General features: G+C 41.2%; 1 protein-coding gene across 8 annotated transcripts in view; it reads left to right on the forward strand.

Moving 5' to 3' along the window:
* The window catches only part of AKAP13 (A-kinase anchoring protein 13), a 390,788-nt gene that overhangs the window by 80,007 nt on the left and 285,374 nt on the right, over positions 1-25,407 (forward strand). For all 8 annotated transcript variants that reach the window (XM_071214350.1, XM_071214349.1, XM_058294653.1 and 5 more), the window contains one exon: positions 13,181-13,224. In XM_071214350.1, the coding sequence (XP_071070451.1) occupies positions 13,181-13,224 (44 nt within the window). The remainder of the gene's footprint in view (positions 1-13,180; positions 13,225-25,407) is intronic.

Genomic DNA, 25,407 nt, shown 5'->3' on the forward strand with positions numbered 1-25,407 from the left:
TTGGATTCTTCATTCCCTTTATGTTTCAGTACTGTTTTTTCCCAAATGTGGGCCATGACTTCAGAGCAACAGAATCTCCAGGCCTGGTCTCTTGATTCAGGATTGGTGGTGGTGGTGGTGAATTTAAGAATCTGTATAATATTTAACAGCTGATGCTTAAGCACACTAAATTTTGAGAAACACTGCTTGACACTAACTGCTCAATTATTAATCATTGCAGACTTCTGTAAACAGAAGTCAGGCATTTGTAAGCTACCTATAAAGATTTTTTAATCCCTAGGAAATATATTTGGTATGTGTGTTTTTTTTTCCTCTTCAATTTTTATTTTGAAATAACTCCAGATTTGTAGGATAGTTGCAGAAATAATACCAAACCCATACAGCAAACTCAAGCATCTGGGTATCCCCCAGATACCTAATTTACCAATTTTAACATTGTCGTATTTGCTGTCTTACTCTTCCCATCCTCTCAATTTTCTAAACATTTGAGAATAGCCTTTGTATGTCCTGCTCACTGAACACATAATATTTCCATGCATGTTTCCTAGGAACAAGGATATTTATTTATGTAGCCAGCTTAAGTATTGTTTTCAAGTTCAAGAAATTTAACACTGATATAAAGCTTACAGTCTATATTCCAATTTCTTTCTGTCTCAGTAACGTCCTTTTGAATCTTTTCCCCTTCATTATTAGATCCTATCCAGGATCATTCATTGCAGTTACTTGTCATTGTCTCTGTAGTTGCACACTCACTCTTTTTACTCTCTGTGATTATGGAAATATATATATGAGTAATGTAAACTTTCCCATTTAAATAGCTCCCAAGCACACTATTTAGTGGACTTAGTGACATGGACAATATTGTGATACCGTCACCACCATCCATTACCAGAAATTTCCCATCACCCCAAACAGAAATCCTGTACCTATTATTGACAGTTACGTTTTGATAATATCTGAGGAGATAAGAAAAGGTTTATGTGATTCCTTAATGGGAACAATATTTGTTGATTAAGACTCTTTTATTTCTCTCCTTTCTCAGTTGAAACATTCAGCTTCTGAAAAGATTGATAGAGATTATTGATGCTCCATCTTACCCCTGTCCCCTCAAGTAGATTCTTCCCCTCAATCTGTCCCTTTTATTCAGGCCTCATACACAGCCCTGTTACAGTATTATTACCAAGAAATTTAACATTAGGTATAAAGCTTATAGTCTGTATTCCAGGTGTTTAATAAAATGTCCCCAAAATGTCCTTTTGGGCTTTTTCTCCTCTATGATTCAGTCCTGTCCAGAATCATGTATTGCTTTTGATTGTTGTCTCTGTAGTTGCTCATTCTTTTTTTTTTTTTTTTTTTTTTTTGTAATTAAGGGAACATACATACAACATAAATTTTTGCATCTCAACCACTTGAATCATACCATTCACTGGGATTATTCACATTTACACAGTTTGAGGTACCCTTGCCACCTTCCATTACCAAACCTTTTCCTTTACTCCAAACTATCCCCATATTGCATTAACATCCCATTTTCTCTTGTTCCCCACCCCTACTCATGGCAACCTGTAAGTTCTGTCTCTATATCTTGCATATTCTTTTTCTTCTTTGTAGTTATCATAGGGCTTAAATTTAACATCTTAACTCTTTAACATTCCTGTTTGCTTAAATACCAACTTTATTTCAATGGTATAAACAGTATTCCTTTTTTTTTTTTTAAAGATTTATTTTTATTTCTCTCCCCTTCCCCCCTGCCCCAGTTGTCTGCTCTCTGTGTCCATTTGCTGTGTGTTCTTCTGTGACTGCTTCTATCCTTATCAGCAGCACCGGGAATCTGTATTTCTTTTTGTTGCGTTATCTTGTTGTGTCAGCTCTCCATGTGTGCAGCGCCATTCTTGCATAGGCTGCACTTTCTTTCGCTCTCCTTATGGGGTGTACTCCTTGTGTATGGGGCTCCTCTATGTGGGGGACACCTCTGCGTGGCACGGCACTCCTTGCGTGCATCAGCACTGCGCATGAGCCAGATCCACACAGGTCAAGGAGGCCTGGGGTTTGAACCGTGGACCTCCCATGTGGTAGGCGGATGCCCTATCCATTGGGCCAAGTCTGCTTCCCATAAACAATATTCTTATTTCCATCTGTCCCCCGGCCTATTGTAGTTCTTGTCAGAGATTGCATGTTTATACATTGAGTCCACAACCACTGACTTATCGTTACATATTATGCATTTGCCTTTTAAATCCTGTAGGAAATAAAAAGTGGAGTACTGGCATATATATTTATACATATGGTTACCCTTATCAGAGATCCTTACCTCTTCATGTGGCTTTGATCTATTATTATTTCTTGTCCTTTCCTTTCAATCTGCAGCACTTTCTTTAGCATCTTTTGTAGGGTTGGTCTTGATGGTGATGAACTCCCTCAGCTTTTGTTTATTTGGAAATGTTTTAATCTCTTCCCTCACTTGAAAAACAGTTTTGCTGGATTCAGAATGCTTGGTTGGCAATTTTCTGCTTTCAGCACTTTAAATATATCATCCCTTTTTTTCTTTTTGCCTCCGTAATTTCAGTGAGGCTCCGTTGTACATGACATGTTGCTTCTCTCTTGCAGCTTTCAGAATTTTCTCTTTATCTTCGGCATTTGATCTTTTGATTATGATGTGTTACAGTATCGGTCTGTTTGGGTTTATCCTTTCTTGAGTTCTTTGAGCATCTTGTGTATATTCATGTCTTCTGTTAAATTTTTGGAAGTTTTCGGCCACTCTTTCTTTGAATATTCTGCTACTCCTTTCTTTCTTCCCCTTCTGGGATTCCCACAGTGTGAATATTGATATGCTTGATTGATGATGTCCTGTGGGTTCCTCAAGCTCTGTTAACATCATTCATTCTTCTCTCTGGTCCTTAGCCTGGATGATTTCATTTGTTTTACCTTCAGTTCACTGACTCTTTTCCTACCTCGAATCTGCTATTGAACAGAATTTTAAATTTCTATTACTATGGTCTTTCAACTCTATCTGGTTCTTTTTTTTAACCATAATATTTAAAAAAAAGAGATCTATCCATCCATCCATCCCTCCCTCCCTCCCTCCCTCCCTCCCTCCCTCCCTCCCTCCCTCCCAGTTGTCTGCCCTCTGTGTCCATTCCCTGTGTGCTCTTCCATGTCTGCTTCCATTCTTGTCAGCGGCCTAGGAATCTGTGTCTCTTTATTGTGCCATCTTGCTGCATCAGCCCTCCATGTGTGTGGCGCCACTCCTGGGCAGGCTGAACTTTCTTTTGCACTGGGCGGCTCTCCTTATGGGGTGCACTCCTTTCACATGGGCCCCCCTACGTGGGGACTCCCCTGCGTGGCATGGCACTCCTTGTGCGCATCAGCACTGTGCATGGGCCAGCTCTACATGAGTCAAGGAGGTCCTAGGTTTTATTTTATTATTTTTTTAAAGATTTATTTTTACTTATTTCTCTCCCCTTCTCCCCAGCCCCCCCCACTTGTCTGTACTCTGTGTCCATTTGCTGTGTGTTCTTTGTCCGCTTTTGTTAACAGCGGCACGGGAACCTGTGTTTCTCTTTTTTTTGTTTGTTTGTTTTTTTGTTTTTTTTTTTAAAGTTTAAGTTTTTTTTTTTTTAAAGATGTATTTATTTATTTAATTCCCCCCCCTCCCCTGGTTGTCTGTTCTTGGTGTCTATTTGCTGTGTCTTGTTTCTGTCTTGTTTCTTTGTCCACTTCTGTTGTCGTCAGCGGCACGGGAAGTGTGGGCGGCGCCATTCCTGGGCAGGCTGCTCTTTCTTTTCACACTGGGTGGCTTTCCTCACGGGCGCACTCCTTGCGCGTGGGGCTCCCCCACGCGGGGGACACCCTTGCGGGGCACGGCACTCCTTGCGCGCATCAGCACTGCGCATGGCCAGCTCCACACGGGTCAAGGAGGCCCGGGGTTTGAACTGCGGACCTCCCATATGGTAGACGGATGCCCTAACCACTGGGCCAAAGTCCGTTTCCCTGTGTTTCTCTTTGTTGCATCATCTTGTTGTGTCAGCTCTCCGTGTGTGTGGCACCATTCTTGGGCAGGCTGAACTTTCTTTTGCATTGGGCGGCTTGCTTTACGGGGCGCACTACTTGGCGCATGGGGTCCCCTACGTGGGGGCACCTCTCTGTAGCACGGCACTCCTTGCATGCATCAGCACTGCACATGTGCCAGCTCCACATGGGTCAAGGAGGCCTGGGGTTTGAACCGTGGACCTCCCATGTGGTAGGCGGACGCCCTATCCATTGGGCCAAGTCCGCGTCCCTGAGGTCCTGGGTTTTAACTGCGGACCCATGTGGTTGGCGGATGCTTTATCTGTTGAGCCAAGCCCGCTTCCCTCTATCTGGTTCTTTTTCATAATTTTCACCTCGGTGTTGATCTTCTCTTTGTGTTCATCTGTCATTTTCCTGATTTCCTGTAGTTCTTTGTCCTTGTTTTCATTTAGTTCTTCGAGCATATTTTGGGCCCTTTTTAAAAAAAATTCTTTGTCTGGAATGTCCTGGGTCTAATTATTGTCATTGATGGTTTCTAATGCTTTAATCTTCTCCTTTAGCTGGGCCATCCTGTTTCTTTGTGTGCTTTGTAGCCTTTTGTTGAAACCTGGACCTTTTGCTATTTTAATGTGTTATCCCTTGCATTCATCTGAGGCATCTGTACCTTAAACTTGTATCCAGCTAGTTATGACAGAGCTTTTCTTGAATGCCAGGAGTGAACCAAAACAAAGACAAAAAAGGGGAAACAACTCCCACTTTACCCATTCTTTGCAAATTAACCTGTGGGAGTGTTCCCCTTCAGAGCTTATCCATACAATGAGTTTAGAGAATAGCTCCAGACCAAAGCAGAAGGGACTTCCTTTATACATGCATGGGTCTTTTCTTGGGCATACCTGTGTGGCCCTGGAATTTCCTTCTATAAATGTCCTTGCTTTCCTACAAAACAGTTTCTTCATGGTTCCTGGCAGTGCAATCTATATCCTACAGTTAGCAATCTCTTGCCCCAGCCAGCCACTTAACTTCTCTCCGACAGCAGTCTGCAAGGTTCTGTGAGTTGCTTTCTACCAACGTGCAAGTTCTGGAACTTCAAGTTCCTCAGGCGTGCAAGTTCTGGAACTTCAAGTTCCTCAGGGCACCACCAGGCAGAATGGGCCAGGCATTTGTGTTCACAGTACGTACAGACGGGTTATTATGCTCCCACTGAACAGGGATCAGGGCTCCTCACCGGTTGTATGGGACTGACTCTGCATGGGGCCAGCTCTACATCCAGCCAGTGAAGGGTGAGGGAGGGGCAGCCAGGTTACCAAGAGATCCTACTGCTTCTCAGTAGCCTTTTTCTTTATTCAGCACTCACCTTGTTATTGCAGTCCTTTAACTGTTTTCTGGAGCTTTGAGAAAGCTGTTTCTGTCAGTTCTTGCTGACTGTTCAAACCTTCTGTAGAAGTCAGCCTTGAAGCATCTCACTTTGCCATCATGATTGGAGCATGGCTGTTACATGTATCATTTTACTTTTTTGTAGAACTTGGCATCCTTAACAGGAAAAGCTTATTCATTCTTAGCACTTGGCTTCTTTTCTATTGTTCATATTTCCCTACTCTGACCCCAACCTCCCCAAAAAGTTTATAGCTATCAACCCAGGGTCCTTAAGAGTGAAAGAAAGAATCTTTGGGTTATTTTCCTTGAGGAAGAGCTGAATATTCACTATTTTACAAGAGTTCAGCAATGTATTGTCATTGCCGTGTTAACTCTCAGCCCAAAATTGTATATTTTCAAGGATTGTTTTATTAGCCCAGACCTAGCAGGGTCTTTGGCCATGGAAATTCATTGAAGTACCTTTGTATGGAAGTACTCTGCAGGTAAAAATCCTCAGTTTACCCTTGGCTAAGGCCCACGGGGCAGGTGTGAGGGCTGGTTTGCACATCTTTTTGGTTTATTTGGAAGCCTTACTATGTGAATGAGCAAAAACCACATCATTTGAAGTGATGGATTTGTCAGACCTGAACAGCTGGTTCTCAGGAAATGGGCTGAAATCACCAGCTAACAGGTTCAAGAGAGTTTGCTCTACCTGATATACTATTTGCCATGTGTATATGTGTATGTATGTATTTAATTTATTTAATTTATTATTGTCCAGGGACACTTCATTAACACTTGAGCACCTGTTACAGGCTTTCCTGGCATAATATATGGGTGTGGCTAAAGAATTGTGTTTGATTTATGTTTACATACATATGTTTACAGCCATTTTCAGTTTAATTGCCCTCCTTTTATTAGGTCCAGGGACCTAGGCAAAGATTATAGATTGCTTCAGTTTTGTACATTCAGGAAAAATATGTTTTTATTCATTTCCAATTCAGTTGTGATACTTTGAATGGCAGGGGAACTTAAATGAGCTGTGTATACAAGTTTAATGCTTTCTTTCTGACTACAAAAGTAAGTCTCTTCATTACTTAGTTATGATTAAGAAATAGATAAGGAAGTAAAAGTTCCCTGTAATCTCTAGAGATAAATAGTAGTTTGGTATTTGTGCCTCCATATTCTTATCTTTGGTTGTTGTGTTTTATTTTATAATTATAATTTACCTACCAAGTTGTGATCCTGTCCCCTCCTTGGTTAATCCAGTGTGCAAGCTGTGAGGACCAGCGGTCTCCCTGGGAGGTGTTGTGTCACAGGTTCCTGGAGCCTTTCCTTTGCTTGAATCACTGCTCATTACAAATGAGCAATGTCCTCATTTGATGTTTGTTCTAAAAGTAGCTCAACTACTTCTCTTCTTACTTAAAAAAAAAAAAAAAGTTATTGCATTTTGGAAAACAGTGCCCATCAAAAACAGCTTTAAAGATGTATTTTATTACTTTAGTCATCATTTCCAGTGTGCTTTAAGAAGTAGTCAGAAAGGCATCTCTGGGTTCCTGAAACTTTTCCTTCATCCATTTATGGTTTTTAAGTATTTTTGCGTGGTAGTCCCCTGTAGCAGTTTGATATGGCTATGAATTCCAATCTGGTGTGTACCTGGGCATGATTGAGTTATGATTAGGGCTTTGATTGGGCTATGTCATTGGGGTGTTCAGTCCCTGCTCTTTGGTGGGTGGGGACTCACAGATAAAAGGCATGGCAAAGGACAGAGTTGAGGGTTTTTGATTTTGGAGTTTTGATGTTGGAGTTTGATGCTGAAGCCTTAAGCTGGAGCCCAGGAAGTAAGCTCACAGAGGAAACAGAAGCAAGCCCCAGGAAGAGAAGAACCCTGAGCCCAGGAAGAATCAAGACCTGGGAAGAGAGGAGAATCCTGAACCCAGAGAGAAGCAAAACCCTGGAAGAGAAGAAGACAGGAAGCCTGAACCCTCGCAGCCGTCGGCATCTATCTTGCTCCAACATGTGAAAATAGACTTTGGTGAGGGAAGTAACTTATGCTTATGGCCTGGTGTCTGTAAGCTCCTATCCCAAATAAATACGCTTTATAAAAACCAACCAATTTCTGGTATTTTGCATCAGAAACCCTTTGGTTGACTAATACGTCCCCATTGAGCTCAGAAACTCTGTGAGGGGAAAGAAGCAGTGGCTGTACCTGCCATGGTGCTAAAGTGCTTGTAGTGGCTTGTAGTTAGGTACCCCAGAAAAATACGTTCTTCATCTTAATCCATTCCTATGGGGTGAACCCACACAATAGAACCTTTTGATGAGGTTACTTCAATTAAGGGGTGGCCCTACTGTGTCAGGATGTGTCTTAATCCTTCTACTGGAGGCCTCATGGAGAAGGCCACAGAAAGAGAAGCCATGGGGAGCAGCCAGAAGCTGAAAGGCAAGGGAACTTGAAAGAGAAAGGAGACTACACCTCCATTTGCATTGTCATGTGACAGAAAAGCCAAGGGACCCCAAAGGCTGCCAGTTAGCCAGAAGATGCGGATCCCGGGAAGAAGCAAATCTTCTAGCCTCTGAAACCATGAGCCAATAAATTCCTGTTGTTAAGCCACCCTATTGTATGATATCCGTTTTAGCATCCAGGAAACTAATACAGGTGTTCTCTTTTAATACCTCCATCAACCCCATTGTATAGGCAGGGGGAGACTGAGATTCAGCTAAGTTAGGTGACTTGCTCATGGTAAGCAGTAGAGGTCTTGGGATGCCCACCTATTTAATATGTTTTCTTGTCTAGAGACAAGATTTTTTCCTCCCCCCAGCTAAAAATAACCTTTATTTTTCATAATTCTTTATTTATTAAGCAGTTTTAGTGAGATATATTTGCATACCATGTGATCTATCCAAATAAAAATATCTTTGAGACATAAAGCTGTGGAATGGGGACTCATTGCTTCTTTGGCTTATTACCAGGTATTTTGTTGGTGTTTGATGCCCTGGCCAAGAGCAGGTATTGGCCACTGTGGCCCACTGCCTCTTTTTTAAAGTAAAGTTTTATTGGAACACAACCTTGCCTGTTACTTTATGTATTTCAACAGAGACCATCTGGCCTGCAAAGACGATAATAGCTTTTCACAGAAAAAGTTCGTTAACTCCTGCTGTAGGCACCAATTTTTATTTAGATGTATAACTTTTTTGTAGCTGCTGAGGTTTCATTGGTGGAGGTGCTTTCAGCCCATTCTTTCCTTCAGACCAATAACAGCCACAGTTTTCTGTGGTCCTAGTTGTAGTGGAGAAATTCGGATAGGCGCGGTTTCGAAGGCCAGGACACGAGAGAATACTGAGAAGGAAGTTGGTTTATTTCGAACGGCCGGGCTCGGCGGACTCTTGTCCTAATAAAAACCGAGCCCCGAACAGCCTTTTCTAGACCCTTTTATACAGAGGATATAGGATTAGGAAGACTAACAGTGATGGTAAACAGACCTTTGGTTAGGTTTTTCAGATCTTAGTATCAGATAGGTTATTTCCTCCAGGTGAGTTACATATTCTCCACATCCAAGCCAGTTTGGATTAGCATAGCTCCACATAGTCTGGAGGCAGCCCTGAATACACACTCAGTCTCACATCCCTTCTGAACATTCAGAGACTATAGGGCCTATATTACTTATCTGGCCATCTTGGAGACTAGGTACTCTTGGAAATAATTTTGTTTTTAATGCACAGGCTATATCATAGTGACTTGGGTTTCTGAAGTTCTTGCAAGTGGTATGCATTTCGCTAATCCCAAAACTTTTCCTACTGTTAACTTTTTGTAAGCACTACACAACCAATGTTGCATTCTGGTGATAGTGTTCATATTGCACCCTATGATAAAAAGCTGATGATTGTTTTTAAGGTGCAGGAAGAAATTGTTGCTAGAGTGTTTTCTTTTCTAACATCTTAAGAGACTTCTTCCATGTGGGAGTAGGGAGAGACCAGGGATTTATAGAATTGAGATAGTTCTATTAAAATGGTGGATCTTGTTTTGACATAAAGTGCATGTGTCACCTTTATTTAATAGTGAGCTATTACATTTGTGTCCTTTTAACATTTTAAAACAAACTAAATGGAAAATATGGGAAGAGTATTTAGTGTGCTTATTATTTCACAACCCTTAAATTTATGACTCCTCAGAACCATGACAGATTTGGTGAATATGCTTATGCACATAGTGCAGTTTTTGGTTTTCCTTTGGGAAGACTTTATCAAAAATCTATTGATAAAGCAAAAACTTGGAAATTGATTTTGGAGTGTAGGTAGTTTTTACATGCCTTTTTTTCTGACCAAAAGCCTGCCTTTCTGTAGTATGTTCTTTTCCTTTAGAACACAGTTCTTAACTAAAGCAAGTTGATTAAGTAAAATATGTTAATGCATTATATGTAGCAAGTTTCTGGTGGTTTACCATCAGAACTCTCTCTTTTTTTTTTTAAGATTTATTTATTTCAACCCCCCCGCCCAGTTGTCTGTTCTCTGTGTCTATTTGCTGCATGTTCTTCTTTTTCCACTTCTGTTGTTGTCAGCAGCACAGGAATCTGTGTTTCTTTTGTTGCATCATCTTGTTGTGTCAGCTCTACGTGTGTGCGGTGCCATTCCTGGGCAGGCTGCACTTTCTTTCGTGCTGTGCGGCTCTCCTTACGGGGTGCACTCCTTGCGTGTTACGGGGTGCACTCCTTGCGTGTGGGGCTCCCCTCTGCGGGGGACACCCCTGCGTGGCATGGCACTCCTTGTGTGCATCAGCACTGTGCATGGGCCAGCTCCACACAGGTTAAGGAGGCCCGGGGTTTGAACTGCGGACCTCCCATGTGGTAGACAGATGCCCTAACCAACTGGGCCAAGTCCGCTTCCAACCATCAGAACTCTTGAGTTCTCAGTTTTAGGCCTAGTTTGATGATTAAATATCTGGAACACTTTTCCCTGATTATATGTATATCTCTTAACATTTTATGTAAATGTCGTCTTTTCAGAGAGTTCTTCTTTCAATACTCTATTTAAAGTGGTACCCCTGTCATTTTCCATTCCCCTTCCCTGTTTTATTTTTCTCCAATAGTGCTCACTGATCACTGTCTGAAAACCATTTATTTTAATGTTTTATTTATCTGCCTTACCCTAGAATAGGTGCCCTGAAGGCAGAGATTTGCATTTAGTTTTATTCCCTCTGTACCCTAAGTGCCTTAAGGAGTAGAATAGCTGGCACATTGTAGGTACACAGTGATAGTTGAATTAGCAGAGTGAGGGAGAATCTGTTATTTGTAGGATGAGCGCTAGAGATGGGGCAAGTCAGTTGGATTTTGAGGGTCATTCATTAGTTGGAGATCCTCTTTTAATGGGTTAGAAAATGCACATGTTTTTAGAGTCAGACTGGATTTGAATTTGGGCTCTCCCACTTTTTAACCTTGGTGTTAAATAGTTTAATCTTTAAAAGACTTATTTTTCCCTTCATTAGTGAAATGGGGAAAATAGTACCTTTATTATGGTGATTAAAGAAGTTGTCAAATACAGAGTTCTATATATGTTAGTTCCCTTTTTTCTCTGTATGTATCAGCATTGAAGAAGCCTACAAGCAATCCACATTTCCAGTGCATCTCTGGAGTCATAACTTTGATTACTTTTGACATTTATTCTTTCAACAGCCTGTATTGCTAGGGTAACAATGTTATGCCCCTTTGACCAGTGTGGGAGGACAGAAACGTTGTCCTCCTTTTTAAATCCTCATATCAGAATAACTTGTAAGGGTTCTGGCTTTGAAATGTGTTTAGATGAGTTCATAACTCCAAACAATTCAGATGGCATCAGCCCTTCCTTAGAGTCCTCTGAGTTTCACCAGCGCTCTCACCCGAATGCAGTATGAGCTACTCAGATAAGATGTTTGTTTTTGTTACTCACAGTCATTGCAAGTTTCTTGGCATATCATGAAGCTTTGGAGGGCTGATTATATCATATTAAGTCACTAGTTTGTCTCTATAGACTTCTCCAACCATTAAGGATTACCAAGGTATTAATTCCTTTATCGGTTTCCACCAATATTTTGTCTGCTTGTGATGAGAGGAACACTTCAAAAGTTAGTTATGTGATCAGATTGGTTCATACATTTTAGGTTCTTTCAAACTTGTTTCCCAGGCAAATCTGTCCGGGACCTGGAAAGCTCACTAAAAGGCCAGTTGGGGCACAGTGAGTCTAATTTTAAATGGCTATTTAATGCAGTTAACAAGTACTCAGATCCTTCATTCCTTCTTTTTCATCCATGCTTGCTATTTGAATCTAATGGGCTTAAAATCTGCTTTGCTTTTCTAGTAAGAGAGTTGCTAACTTCTTGAGTAGTTTTTATTATAGATTTCTGCAGGTGATTTTAGCACCTATGGGTATAAAATCATTAAATGAAGAAAGAAATACCATGTGCCAAGAGGTCTTTTAGACTGCAGAAGGTGGACCAGAGACTGAATGGGGTTGGGGACATGGAATTTCCTTCAAAGTGGAGGAGCCACCTGGCTGTTCACCTGCCTTTGTCCAGCAGAACACAGTGATGCCTATGGCCTGCAACCTGTGAGGTGATTGTGTTAAGAATTTGACTGTAGGTATTTTTCCCTAAGCATGTGCTGATTGCTTTTTATAGGTGAGCCTTGATCTCAAACATACACAGCCTGCTAGCCAAACTAGCAGATCTGTGAGGATTTTAATGGTGAGGGAATTCTGTTATTGAAGTTATGCATGCTCACTGAGACCTTGCTCTTGTCATCAATAACCTTGGATTTATGTTGTTGAGATTTCAATTTATTGTTAGTGAGGTTTTTGTGATCTAGTGGAACACACACTATGGGATTTTTATCTGTTTCTTGAATGTGTGAATGGCATTTCTATCTTGTAGATTATACTGTTGGTTAGTATGTGCTTTAATTAAATCCAGTTACCTATTATGAGTAAGAAACTTCCTTGGATCAATATATAATGATGTCATTTGGGTCTTCTTCTCTGACTCTTACAAAAATGAGATCAGCTTATAGTCACATTCAGGGTGTGTGACGAAGAACCTGCCATTCAGGATGGAAAGTCTTTGATTCTGGACCATGACATTTTTAGCCTAGGTTAAGACCTGGTTGGATCACCAAGTTAAACTGCTAAGAATAAGCCTATGTTTTTTTAATGTGTGCATGTTCACTACTTTATATATTCCAGAGGAGTGTTCTGGGTAAAAGGTTAACTATGGGGACAAATGGTAAATTGAATCCACATTTTTTGGAAGCTGAGACCTAGCTTAATATTTTTCATTCATTGCATTCACTGGCTATTTGAGGACTTAATGTGACAGAATCTGTTACATATTGAGAAAATGATAGTGAACCAGACAAATGAAATTCCTGCTCTCACTTGGTGTAGATCAGGGACCAACTTAAATAATTGTTTAATTTCAGTTCCTTGTGGTACGGGTAAGGCCAAGAACAGTGTGCTTGGAATGTTACTATATAATCCTGAAAGTCTCCTCTAAGATTCTTTATATGATTTTTGTGGGAACTCATTTAGTGAATGCAACCAGTAAGGGAAATCAGCTATTAGTTTTGGGGATGGTGACAACTCCTCTTGTGGGAGGTGAGTTGAAAACTTCCTTTTCTAAAAGAAGAGCAGAGAGGAAGGGAGCTCTAATGGCAGTCTGCCACCCCCTTCCCCTAAATTCCCTAGTGAGACTGGGGGAGGGGGCCATCTTTAACATCCAGGACTTCATGGTTTTTATATTTTTGGTGACAACTTTTAATTTTTTTCTCATGTACTTTCCTCCTTTCTGTTTCAGAGTCCTGGGTCATGAAACTTAATCCACAACAAGCTCCATTATATGTGAGTAAATCATGATATTTCTTTTGGTTTTGTTATCTGTGCTGTTTACCTGCTGTAATTAACTCACAAACACTCTAAAGTGATAGAGATTATCACAGGAGTTTTCAGCCATTTACACATGAAATTTTTGGAATAGTACATTTCAGACATTTGATTCAGTGAATACTGTACTATATGACTAATATATGCATGGAACTGAGCTGAACCCAAATAAACCTGTAAGGTTTGGAAAGCAATCTAGATGGGGAGATAAGATGCATATATGAAACAATTAAATTGCCCTCCAGAATAGGCCTGTGGCTTCTTACATTTTACCTGCAGTATATGTTTGTGAAAAGAGTATGGGGATTTCCCCACTGCCATTGTGAGTTACCCTGTGTTGCTGCTAGGTGGCACTCTGTCATTGGCAACCTGCAGTATATACTTTAGGACTGGGTGAAAGCTGATATATCTGGTCCATAAAGTGTGGGAATTATAAGATGAAGTGGATAAATGCTGCTGTGAACATTCATGTACAAGTTTTTGTGTGCACACAGGAATTGCTGGGTCAAACTGTAACCCTAACATTTTAAGGGGCTGCCACACTGTTTTCCAAAGTGACAACACTATTTTACATTTTTACCAACAGTGCACAAGGTTTTAAGTTTCTCTACACCCTCTCCAACACTTACTATTTGACTTTTTATTGCCGTTCTAGTGAGTTTGAAGTGATACCTAATTGTGGTTTGGATTTGAATTTCCTAATATCTAGTGATGAATTTTTGGCCATTTATATATCTTAAGAGAAATGTCTGTTGAGATTCTTGGCTTATTTTTAAAATCGGGTTCCTTGTTTTATTATTGTACCTTCAGTACAGTGTTGAATAGAGTGATAAAAGTGGGTTGTCTTGCTCTTGATCTTAAAGGGAAAGCATTCAGTCTTTCACCATTTAATATATCACTGTTAGCTGTGGGTTTTTTGTAGATGCCCTTGATCAGATTTAGGAGTTACTCCTCTATTCCTGGTTTGTTGAGCATTTTTATTGTGAAGGAGTATGGAATTTTGTCAAATGCTTTTCCTGCCCCTATTGAGATGGTCATATGGGTTTTGTTCTTTATTCTTTCAGTATTTTATATTACATTAATTGATTTTCAGTTGTTAAACCCCTTTGGATTCCTGTGATAAATCCTACTTGGTCATGATGCATAATTCTTTTTTTTCTTTCCTCCCCTCCCCCTCCCCCTCCCCCTCCCCCTCCCCCTTCCCCCTCCCCCCTTTCCCTTCCCTGGGGCTAGGGATTGAACCCTGGACCCCCCTTGTGGGAAGCAGACACTCAACTGCTTGAGCCACACCTGCTCCCTGTGTAATTCTTTTTACATGATGCTAGATTAGTTTTGGTAGTATTTTGTTAAGGATTTTGGATGAATGTTTGTAAGAGGTTTTTTCTTGTGTCCTTGTCTGCTGATAAAACTAACTTGTTATGGTAGTTTTAGGCTGATAAAACTAAGTTGTTATGGTAGTCAGAATGATTACCTCACCCCGTCCCTACCCCCACCCCCTGCCAATATGATGCCGTCCTAATCCCCCCAAACCTGTGACTATGTGCCTTACATGGCTAACGGAACTTTGCAGATATGACTAAGTCAAGGATCTTGAGATAGGGAGATTATCCTGAATTATCTGGCTGGGGCCAATGTAATCACTAGGGTGTACTTAGAAATGAGCAGAGGAGGCAGGAGAGCCGCGATCAGAGTCAGGAAGAGAATTTACGATGCTTCATTGCTGGCATTGAAGATGAAAAAGGGTGCCAGGAGGCAAGCATTGCAGCCTCTAGAACAGGAGTTCTTAACAAGGGGTCTGTGAGCTTGAATTGAAATTCAAAAAACATTCTTGTGGGGATGTGTTGGTGTGGGTGTGATATATTTATTAAATAATATACAGTATATTGTGGGCATCATTAGGGGTCTGCGGTTTTCACCTGACTGGCAAAGGGGTCCATGGAACCAAAAGGTTAAGAACCCCTGCTCTAGAAGGTGGAAGAGGCAAGGGAACAGATTCCTGCCTAGAGCCTCCCGAAGGCCCTGCCTGTGCTTTTTATTTTAGCCCAGCGAAGCCCAGTTTGAACTTGAGCCTTTAGAATTGTAAGATAATACATTCCTGCTATTTTCAGCCACCAAGTTTGTGGTAATTTGTTACAGCAGCAATAGGAAACTTATGCAGTAGCTATATGGAAAAATTAATTGGTGGTAGTATGACTAGTTCGGAAGGAGAGGCAGAGAGGTCAGTTAGAGCTTTCTGATCCTTCCCTGAATCTGAGAACTTTAGAGCTAATAAAGACCTTAGATATTATCTGCTTCAGCATCCACTTTAGAGAGAAGGAAATGAGGTCTGAAGATTTTGTGATAAAAGCTCGTAGCTAATCTCTGGTAAAATTATGACTTGAACCTTTTGTTTTTTGGGCTTAGTCTCAAAAATCACAGTAAACCTTAAAAAAGCTTTATTCTATTAGGGAAGCAAGGCTCTTCAGAAATCAGTTCTGAGGAATATTCTTAATAAAGTAAGTGCTTTGTATTTGATTATGTGTTTAACCTGATAGGTTGAGCTGAAGAATAAACTTCAGCTATCAGGTTAAGCCCATTAGCAGTAATTCTTAATGTGGCAATTGCATTATCCCTTTTTTTAAAAAGGAGAGTGACTGACCATGTTATACTCCACTCTCTATGAACTTGCCTTAGCAAGTCACCGAGATTTATACTGTTTTGATGTAGAGAAGTATATGACAGTTGATTGGAGAGGGGCTCAGTTTTCTGCATCTAGAGAACAAAGTAATAAGCAAAAGAATAGAAAGAGTGTGTTGAAGTTTTTCTTTTAGTTCATATTGGGAATCCACTAGGGGCGCTTATCAGCAGACTAGGCAAACTACTAGTAAATCAGAAAAGATCTGGATCCCAGGAAGAGCCTTTATCTGTAAGTTAAAAAAAATTGCTAGATTCCAAATAGATATATTATTCAGTCTTTGAATTAAGATAAGTGTTCAGAATAAGTTGTAACAGTTAAGAGTGTAAGAAAGGTACCAAATTATACCACTGGCAATATTACTGAATGCTTAAATGAAGCTGTTCTAATGAATTATTTTTGGTGACATGTTCACAGTGGATTGTGCAGGTCCCTGGCCTGGAACTTTGGAGATAATAATTTAACATATCTATGCTTTGTTTTCCTTTTCTGTCAGCTCTTTCATTCCTAGAGTACAGCCTTTGTCTTAGGCAAGTTAGTTACATCACTAGGTCAGGTATTTCTCCACAAAGGTTTTGATTATTGCCAGATGGATTTATAAAGAATTGCAATTTTGGTCCTGTTGGGTAGTGGTGATAAAATTTGGCAAGTTAAGTAACATATCTCAAGCTGATGAGGGCCTAGATAGTTTAGTAGCAGTAAAAATGGAGAGGCAGTAGCAAATGAGAGAAATATTTTAAAAGAATCAACAAGAGGAACTGCTTTATTAGATATGGGAAGTGAAAGAATCTGAAAGACGATTTTGAATTTGAGCATCATTGGCAGCTGATGCCATTGTCTGTTAAAGGGAAGAGGGAGGTAATAAGCTTGTTCTTTATTTTTTTATTTTTTTAAAAGATTTATTTTTTATTTTTCTCCCCTTCCCCGCCTCCCCTGCAGTTGTCTGCTCTCTCTGTCCATTTGCTGTGTATTCTTCTGTGTCCGCCTGTATTGTCAGTGGCACCCGAAATCCCTGTCTCTCTTTGTTGCATCATCTTGCTGCGTCAGCTCTCCGTGTGGGCGGCGCCATTCCTGGGCAGGCTGCACTTTCTTTTGCGCTGGGCGACTCTCCTTACGGGGTGCACTCCTTGCGCATGGGGCTCCCCTACGCGGGGGACACCCCTGCAGGGCACAGCACTCCTTGCGCACATCAGCACTCCGCGTGGGCCAGCTCATCACATGGGTCAGGAGGCCCTGGGTTTTAACCTTGGATCTCCCATATTGGTAGGCCTATGCCCTATCCATTGGGCCAAATCTGCTTCCCAAGCTTGTTCTTTAGTTAATTTTTTTTTTTTTTTTTAAAGGTACTGGAGCTGGGGATTAAACCTGGGGACCTCATGTGGGAAGCCAGTGCTCAACCAGTGAGCCATATTGGTTCCCGAGTTGGTTTTTTCCTTTGTTTGCTTGTTTTTCTCTTTTTTAGGAGGCACTGGGAACCAAACCTAGGATCTCTCAGGGGAAGCAGGCGCTCAACCACTTCTTACGTCTGTTCCCCTGAGCTTCTTTTTTAAACACCGAAAAACATGTGGTTGTCCTATTGACAGTTGGAGATGTGCGCTTAGATGTAAAAAGCAAGAAAGTTGATCCTGAAGTACAAATAGTTTGAGTCATCTATAAGAAATAGATAATTTTGACTGTGAGAATAGATGAGCTCTTTGAGATGATAACAGAATGGATGGACTTAAAATAATGGACTGTGGCAGACAAGGCAAAGTTGAGTAAAGATAGGAGTTCCAGAAAGTTGGGTTGTACTTGTGCCTATATCATTTAATTCCTGGAGTCCTGTAATTTCAGTCACATGTCAGGATTGGATATAACTTTTGGGCTGGAGCTGCAGCTGGAGCTTTCATCCCTTCATTCAGGTGCCTGGACAGGTCCTGTCCTGGTTTAGGAAATTTTTTTTTTTTAAGATTTATTTATTTATTTATTTCTCTCCCCTTCCCTCCACTCCGGTTGTCTGTTCTCTGTCTATTTGCTGCGTCTTCTTTGTCCGCTTCTGTTGTCAGCGGCACGGGAATCTGTGTTTCTTTTTGTTGTGTCATCTTGTTGTGTCAACTCTCCATGTGGGCGGCGCCATTCTTGGGCAGGTTGCACTTTCTTTCGCTCTGGGCAGCTCTCCTTACGGGTGCACTCCTTGCGCATGGGGCTCCCCTACGCGGGGACACCCCTGCGTGGTACGGCACTCCTTGTGCGCCTCAGCACTGCACGTGGCCCAGCTCCACACGGGTCAAGGAGGCCCGGGGTTTGAACCGCGGACCTCCCATGTGGTAGATGGACGCCCTAACTACTGGGCCAAGTCCACTTCCCTGGTTTAGGAAATTTATTGCCTTCATGGTGCTTGTATTATAATGAGGGCAAGGCAGACAACTTAAAAACAAGAAAACACATCAGGAAGAAAAGCTTTGTGGAAATGAATGAAGACTCTACAGCTTCACTTCTCTTCATCAGTTAGCATTTAGTTACATTTGCTCGATCATTCTCTGTATAACTTTTTTTTCCTTGAATCATTTGCAAGTAAGTTGTAGGCATCATACTCTTTCCCCACTACATATTTCAGTATATATTTCCTAAGAACTAGGACATTCTCTTTCATAATCACAGTGCAATTAGCAAAACTAGGAATTGCAACATTCCTGTAATGCTCTGATGTAATATATATCCCATATCCACGTTTCTCCAGTTACACTTATAATGTCCTTTATAGCATCCTCCCTTCTTTCCATTCAGGATTTAATTCAGGATTGCACAAAATATTTGTTTATGTCTCATTTTTTCTCAGCCAGTAACAGTTTTTCCACTTTTGTCTTTTGTGATACTCACATTTTTAAGAGTACAGACCAGTTATTTGCAGCGATTTGAGTTTGTATGATGTTTTTTCTTGATTTTGGTAGGAATATTACATAGATGATGTCCTTCTTGTTGTATCACATTAGGAAACACATTTTCTTGTCCTATTATAGAGATGTTAACTCTGATCCCTTAGTTAAGGGGGTGTTGAATCTGCATACTTCACCTGTTCCCCAGAAATTTGTCAGTTAAAGAAAGTGTTGTGAGTAATTCTTATTTTCCTCATTTAATGGTTTGGAAGAGATTTTTTTTGTATATTGGATTTTCTTAAAGTAGGTGCCCAGTTCTGCAAGGTGTGTCCTTGAACTGAGGTGAAAGGACTAACATCAGTGGCATGGCATGCTTATTGTGAGTAGTAACTTGCCTCAGATTTGAAAAGAACTTTCCCTCTCCCTTTTACAGATATACATTTGGTTTTTTAAAAAAAACACATGTAATTCTTACCTGAGCTGTAACAACCACATTTAAAATGGAACATTGTAGGCACTCAGGAAACATTTGTTGAGTAAGTGAATGAAATACAATTTAGATAAGAGACAACTAAAATTTTTGTGAAATTCAGTTCTTTTTTTATAACATTTATTACTTTTTTTTTTTTAAAGATTTATTATTTATTTATTTCCCCTCTTCTCCCCTGGTTGTCTGTTTTCTGTGTCTTTTTGCTGCGTCTTGTTTCTTTGTCTGCTTCTGTTGTTGTCAGCGGCATGGGAAGCGTGGGCGGCGCCATTCCTTGGCAGGCTGCACTTTCTTTCGCGCTGGGCGGCTCTCCTTACGGGTGCACTCCTTGCGAGTGGGGCTTCCCTACATAGGGGACACCCCTGCCATGGCGCGGCACTCCTTGCGCGCATCAGCACTGCGCATGGGCCAGCTCCACACGGGTCAAGGAGGCCCGGGGTTTGAACGGCGGACCTCCCATGTGGTAGACGGACGCCCTAACCACTGGGCCAAAGTCCGTTTCCCTATTACTTTCTTAAAGATTCTCATTTTCATTTACCAAGTTTATTCTTTTTTTTTTTTTTTTTAAAGATTTATTTTTATTTATTTAATTCCCCTCCCCTCGTTGTCTGTTTTTCTATGTCTTTTTGCTGCGTCTTGTTTCTTTGTCCGCTTCTGTTGTCGTCAGCGGCACAGGAAGTGTGGGTGGCGCCATTCCTTGGCAGGCTGCTCCCTCCTTCGTGCTGGGCGGCTCTCCTTATGGGTGCACTCCTTGCGCGTGGGGCTCCCCTACGCGGGGGACACCCCTGTGTGGCACGGCACTCCTTTCGCGCATCAGCACTGCGCATGGGCCAGCTCCACACGGGTCAAGGAGGCCCGGGGCTTGAACCGCGGACCTCCCATGTGGTAGACGGATGCCCTAACCACTGGGCCAAAGTCCGTTTCCCAAGTTTATTCTTAATTGACGGTATGTGGGCCCTGGGTAGTGATTGCACCTTTGTGAATGAAGGTATTGCTAACAAGAAAATGAATGTGATAATGATGTCTTTTTTTTAAGGTTTTCTTTTTTTTAAAGATTTTATTTTATTTATTTCTCTCCTCTTTCCCCTCCTGTCTGCTGTGTCAATTCGCTGTGTGTTCTTCTGTGTCCGCTTGCATTTTTTGTCAGGTGGCTCCGGGAGGCTGTCTCTTTTTGTTGTGTCATCTTGCTGCGTTTGCTTTCTGTGTTTGCGGCGCCACTCCTAGGTGGGCCACGCTTTTCACGTGAGGTGGCTCTCCTTGTGCGTGGGATACCCCTATGGGAGGATCCCCTTTGTGGCATGGCACTCCTTGTGCGTATCAGCACTGTGCATGGGCCAGCTCACCACATGGGCCAGGAGGCCCTGGTATCACACCCTGGACTTCCTATTAGGTAGGCGGGCGCTCTTATCAGTTGAGCCATATCCACTTCCCTGATAATGATGTCTTTATCATGGATTTATAACTTTCTTTACGGTTATAGGGAAATTCTCATAGCATCTTTGTGAAGTACAGCTGAGGATACATGATAGTTTTATTCTAGAGGTGCATTCTATGAGATAAATTTACCTGGTCATTTATTGAATTGGAAAGACCTGCTAGATATATAGTGTTTATGTCTCTTGATTACTGAATTATTACCAGGTGTGCCAGTGGAACTTATGGTCTGAGCCACTTGTTTGCAGCAAACCATAGGTGGCAAAACTACTACTTTTTATGAAGACATTATGTGTATGTTTTGGTCCTAGAACTCATATCATTGTTAGATAATAGCATAGACTTTTCCCAGAATGGGTAAGGGATGAGGATGCTGTTAGTAAAAGTAAGGCACATGAAGCAAAGGCTGGTATTTATAAAACAGACACAGTGGACCCTGTCACCACCACCACACACTAAACACTAACAGACCTAGCAACCTAGCAACAGGACACTAGCAACAATAAATAAATCCTCCCCAGACAAACAGCTGAAAAGGAAGCGAGATTTTTAGATTCTGAAGCGGGAGGAGGACAAAGGTTCTTTGGATGTGTCTTATCTCAGGCCCCAGGCTTTTCCTAGAAGAGATTTGGCCAACCCACTTCTCAGGCTCTGGAAGGTATGAGATGATATAGGTCTCAAGGGTCAAGAATTAGGAGAACCGGATCAATTCCATGCTTTAGAGGCCAGGGGCAGTCACCTCCTCTGTTCACTCGTCACTTTACTTTTCTGGAAAAAAGTTGGGTTGATGTACTCAGATGAATGTTCCACAGTTAGCTATAATGTGGGGTAGGCCTTGTGGGAGAGGTCAGGACTGGAGAAATATTTACAAATCCTATGGAATAATCTTATTTTAGGGGTGGCTGAATCTGGTCTTTGGACTTTATGAGTGAGAAAACTGAGCTGTGGAGAGCTTAAGGGATTTGCCTATAGTTTCACAAAGGATTGTGGTAAATCTCATCAGGTAGCACAATTTGCAAATAATTAGCCCCATATAAGTGTAAGAGGCAGGGTGTTAGTTGCTTTGAATTTAAGACTCAAAATGCATGCACAGAGCAGTTATATTACAAGTCTGGGAATAAATGAGTTAAGTAGGAGAAAAACTAGCAATTTGAGGACGTGAAGAAGAGAGAGGAGTATTTGAAAAGGTAGCACAGTGCTTTTCTAGGTAGAGTGAACAGATAAAGGTTAGAATTGCTTTATGAGCTATAGACACATTTATGAGCTATAGACACAGTGGAGAATAGTTTAGTTATTGCTTGAAATCCCTTCTAAGTGGAAGAAGGAGTTAGAAATACAATACAAAATTATATTGTAATTTTTGAAGTAGGCAGTCAGTAGTAGCCACCCCAGTAAATCAATTGGTAGGGTTCTTCACCTTTATACCTAGAGCTTCCTCAACAGAGTGCGTGACTTAATAGCCCTGCACTGATGAGAATCCCTTGTATGGCAGTTCTCCTGCACAGTGCAGATCCTGCAGCTCTTTGTTGTTCTAGATAAGAGAAATGAATACTCTTCATTACTGATTTTCAGAGTGCTCTAGAAGGCATTTGGCACTTCATGGTTAGGGATACGTACGCCTGTAGCTCCAGAGAGGATCCAGACTATGGCTAACACTAGCCAAGATGGTTTCTATTGGAGGCTCATGGTTCTCTACTAACATAAGGACACATTTAAGGTGAGAGAACTTGGGGTGCATTCCTCAGGTTCTTCAATGGGAAACTTGCTTTTTTGTATCTCTAAGATTTGTGGTCTGTGGAACACATCTTTAGGTCTTCCTCAGGAAAACCAGAAGTCATTTTTGCCCTATAGGTAAATACTTTTTAAAGATAGAGAGGCTACTCAGATGTGAGATGTAAATTCCACTCCAGGGCATGCATAGTCCAAGGTAATAGGTGGGATGATAATCATTACCTGCCATATGTTTGGGCTAAAGCCCACATTTATTAGATTTTCAAGGGGAAGAGCCGTTCCAATGAAAAAACAGATTTCCAGAAGCTGAACAGATCTGTTTTATTAAATCCTTCTTCCTTTCTTCATTTTCCTTAGCATTGTATGTTGTTGCCTGTAACTGCTTCTGCTAGGAGGCAAAAACACTCTAAGAAAATATCTTTGGCACTGGATGCCTTTCTTTACTTACTATCAAAAGAAGTTTTATTCCTCTATTTTCCCAAAGAGAAGGGGAAGAAAGTAAGTAAAGGTACTTACTAATTTTGGTAAAGTACTGTGGTCAGCACTTAAGATACATTTTCTGATTTGATTTTTCACAACACACACACATAGGTTTGACTGTTACCTCCAGTTTACAGCCAAGAAAGTGAAGGTTCAGAGGAATAACTGTACTTGTCTAAGGTCACACAGTTATGGTGGAGCTAGGGTTCAAATCCTGTGAATGACTTTGAAGCCCACTTAAATAAGGGAAATCAGAAGAGCATATCCATTTGACTTGCATTTAGATCTTGAGAAAAACTTAGAGTGATATCCTGCCTCCACATTGAATTCTTGCAGCCTCAGCGAAGCCTCAGACTTTGTACAGTGGGGGACTTGGTGCAGTGGGTTAATATGTTGTCTATGGATGTTATAACCAGGGGAGATCTCAGAGCCCAAACAATATCAGAACAGTGCAAGTGGAGATTACTGTGTTCAGAGGGAGGTATTATGATTGGAGTTTTCAAATTTTTATTTAAAAAATTATTCTGTTCCTGAATAAACATAGTTTGCATATTCTCAGATATTTGAAGGGCCTTGAAGCTTAGGTTACCCCTGTTTAATATTCTCAATTGCCTCATAGTAGGGAAGGGCACCTTTTTGATAATGGTATGATTTTTTCTTTCTTTCTGGGAGATTTATCTCCATAGCAGGAGTAGAAATAATTTGGCTATGCTTCTCACTTGGCTGTTAGGTTACATTTTGCTCCTACAAAAAGAGCCTTATCAGTCTTCTGATCTCTTAAATGAATTACCTGTTTTAGCCTTAACAATACTTGTCTGATGGGTCTGCTCCAAAATTTTGTGTATTGGTGGTAGCCCTTTCTAGCCAGATGTTTAAATGGCTTTTGATGGTTTTACAGAGTAAGAGCTTTACTCTCCTTCTTTTTGATATTTTTATCAGTCCCCAGAAACTTGCTTTGAAATTCATGGGTTTTTCATTTGAAAATATAATTTTCAGAGCAGACTGGGTACATAGGACAAAGCTTTTTCAGGGCCTGCCTACAGGATGCTTTTACAATAACTTGGTGTTTCCCAAGCATCTGAGTAACAGTGAGGGTGTAAAATTTCCTTTTGGTACCAGAAATAAGAAGTCTTGCTATCCACAGAAGACTGAAATGTAATGTTCGTGCCTTTAATTCATTTAAAAGGTGTTTTTTGAAATACCTGTTCTGTGCTTAGCACTGCCTAGGCATTATGGGGGATCTGGTCTTGGAGGAATAGGCTTTTAATTGGAGAGGCAAGGGAACAGATGCATGAATAGTTAAAAGGACAGTGCAAACAATATCTGTTGAAGTACTAGATGCAGCGATGGTTCAGAATAGAGACAGAAATGAAATATTGGCATAAATGATTGGGAAAGTTTCATAAAAAATGAGGGCTTTACCAGCCTTCATAAGAAATGAGGGTAGATAAGATACGGACAGGTCAAAGAGTAGTGTGAGAGGCAGAAATGCAGTCTTCGTAGTGAAGCAGGCTGGTGAGTTAGGGAATCAATAGACGGATCTGGATCCTGGCCGAAAGTCCACACGGACACCAGTAACCCCCAAGATAGCTGCTGGAAGACCCCCTACTCCCAAGATTCTACCATTCAGAACAAAGACTTCTTCTGGAAGCCAGGTGAAGCCCCGGATATTCCCCCAAGGACTATATCATCAGACCCTGGTGGGAATTGATGGGTGGGTAATCAGTCAAAATAGCAAACAGCTGGAACTCCTCCCCATTAGTAAAGGGATGGGCTAATTAACAGTTCAAAAAGCCAAGCATGAGGCCTGAACTAGCCGGCTCTTGTTCTCTTGACTTTGGACATGTCCCTGCCCTCTGTGCAGGCTCTAGCGCTCTAGCGTTTTTCCTCTGCCCAGTGGCCATGCAAATAAAATTTGGGCATTTATAGCCTATAATTGGGAATTATAGTCTGTAATTCAGCCTGCTTTATCACTTTTCCCCCCTCCCACTCTACCTGGGACCCCTGCTCTGTTATTTTCTCCCATTCCTCGTCCCTCCCTACCTGAATAAATTACTGGCCTAACTCACCTGCTGTGCTCTTGAAATTCATTTCTGCAGCATAGTCAAGAACCTGGTAAAAATCCGGTAACAGTAGTAAGGCATGAACATGGTTTCATTCAGGGTGGTGAAGGATCTGACTTGGATGGGATGCACAGTTCACATTAGAGGATTCCTGGAAATGAGATTATATAGAGCTGCCTTGTGCAATATGGTAGCCACTAGCTACATGTGGCTATTTAATTTAATGAAAATGAAGTAAAATTAAAGTCACTTCCTCAGTCACATTAGCAGTGGTTCAAGTGCTCAGTAGCCACACGTGGCTAGTGGCTACCATGTTGAACAGTACAGATACAGAATCTATCCATTGTAGTAAATTCTGCTTGCCAGTGCTGATATAAGATATATGGCCTTTTACTTAACAGGCAAATAGTAGCGCAA

Source organism: Dasypus novemcinctus, chromosome 3, assembly GCF_030445035.2.
Source record: "Dasypus novemcinctus isolate mDasNov1 chromosome 3, mDasNov1.1.hap2, whole genome shotgun sequence".
Taxonomy (NCBI): Eukaryota; Metazoa; Chordata; class Mammalia; order Cingulata; family Dasypodidae; genus Dasypus; species Dasypus novemcinctus.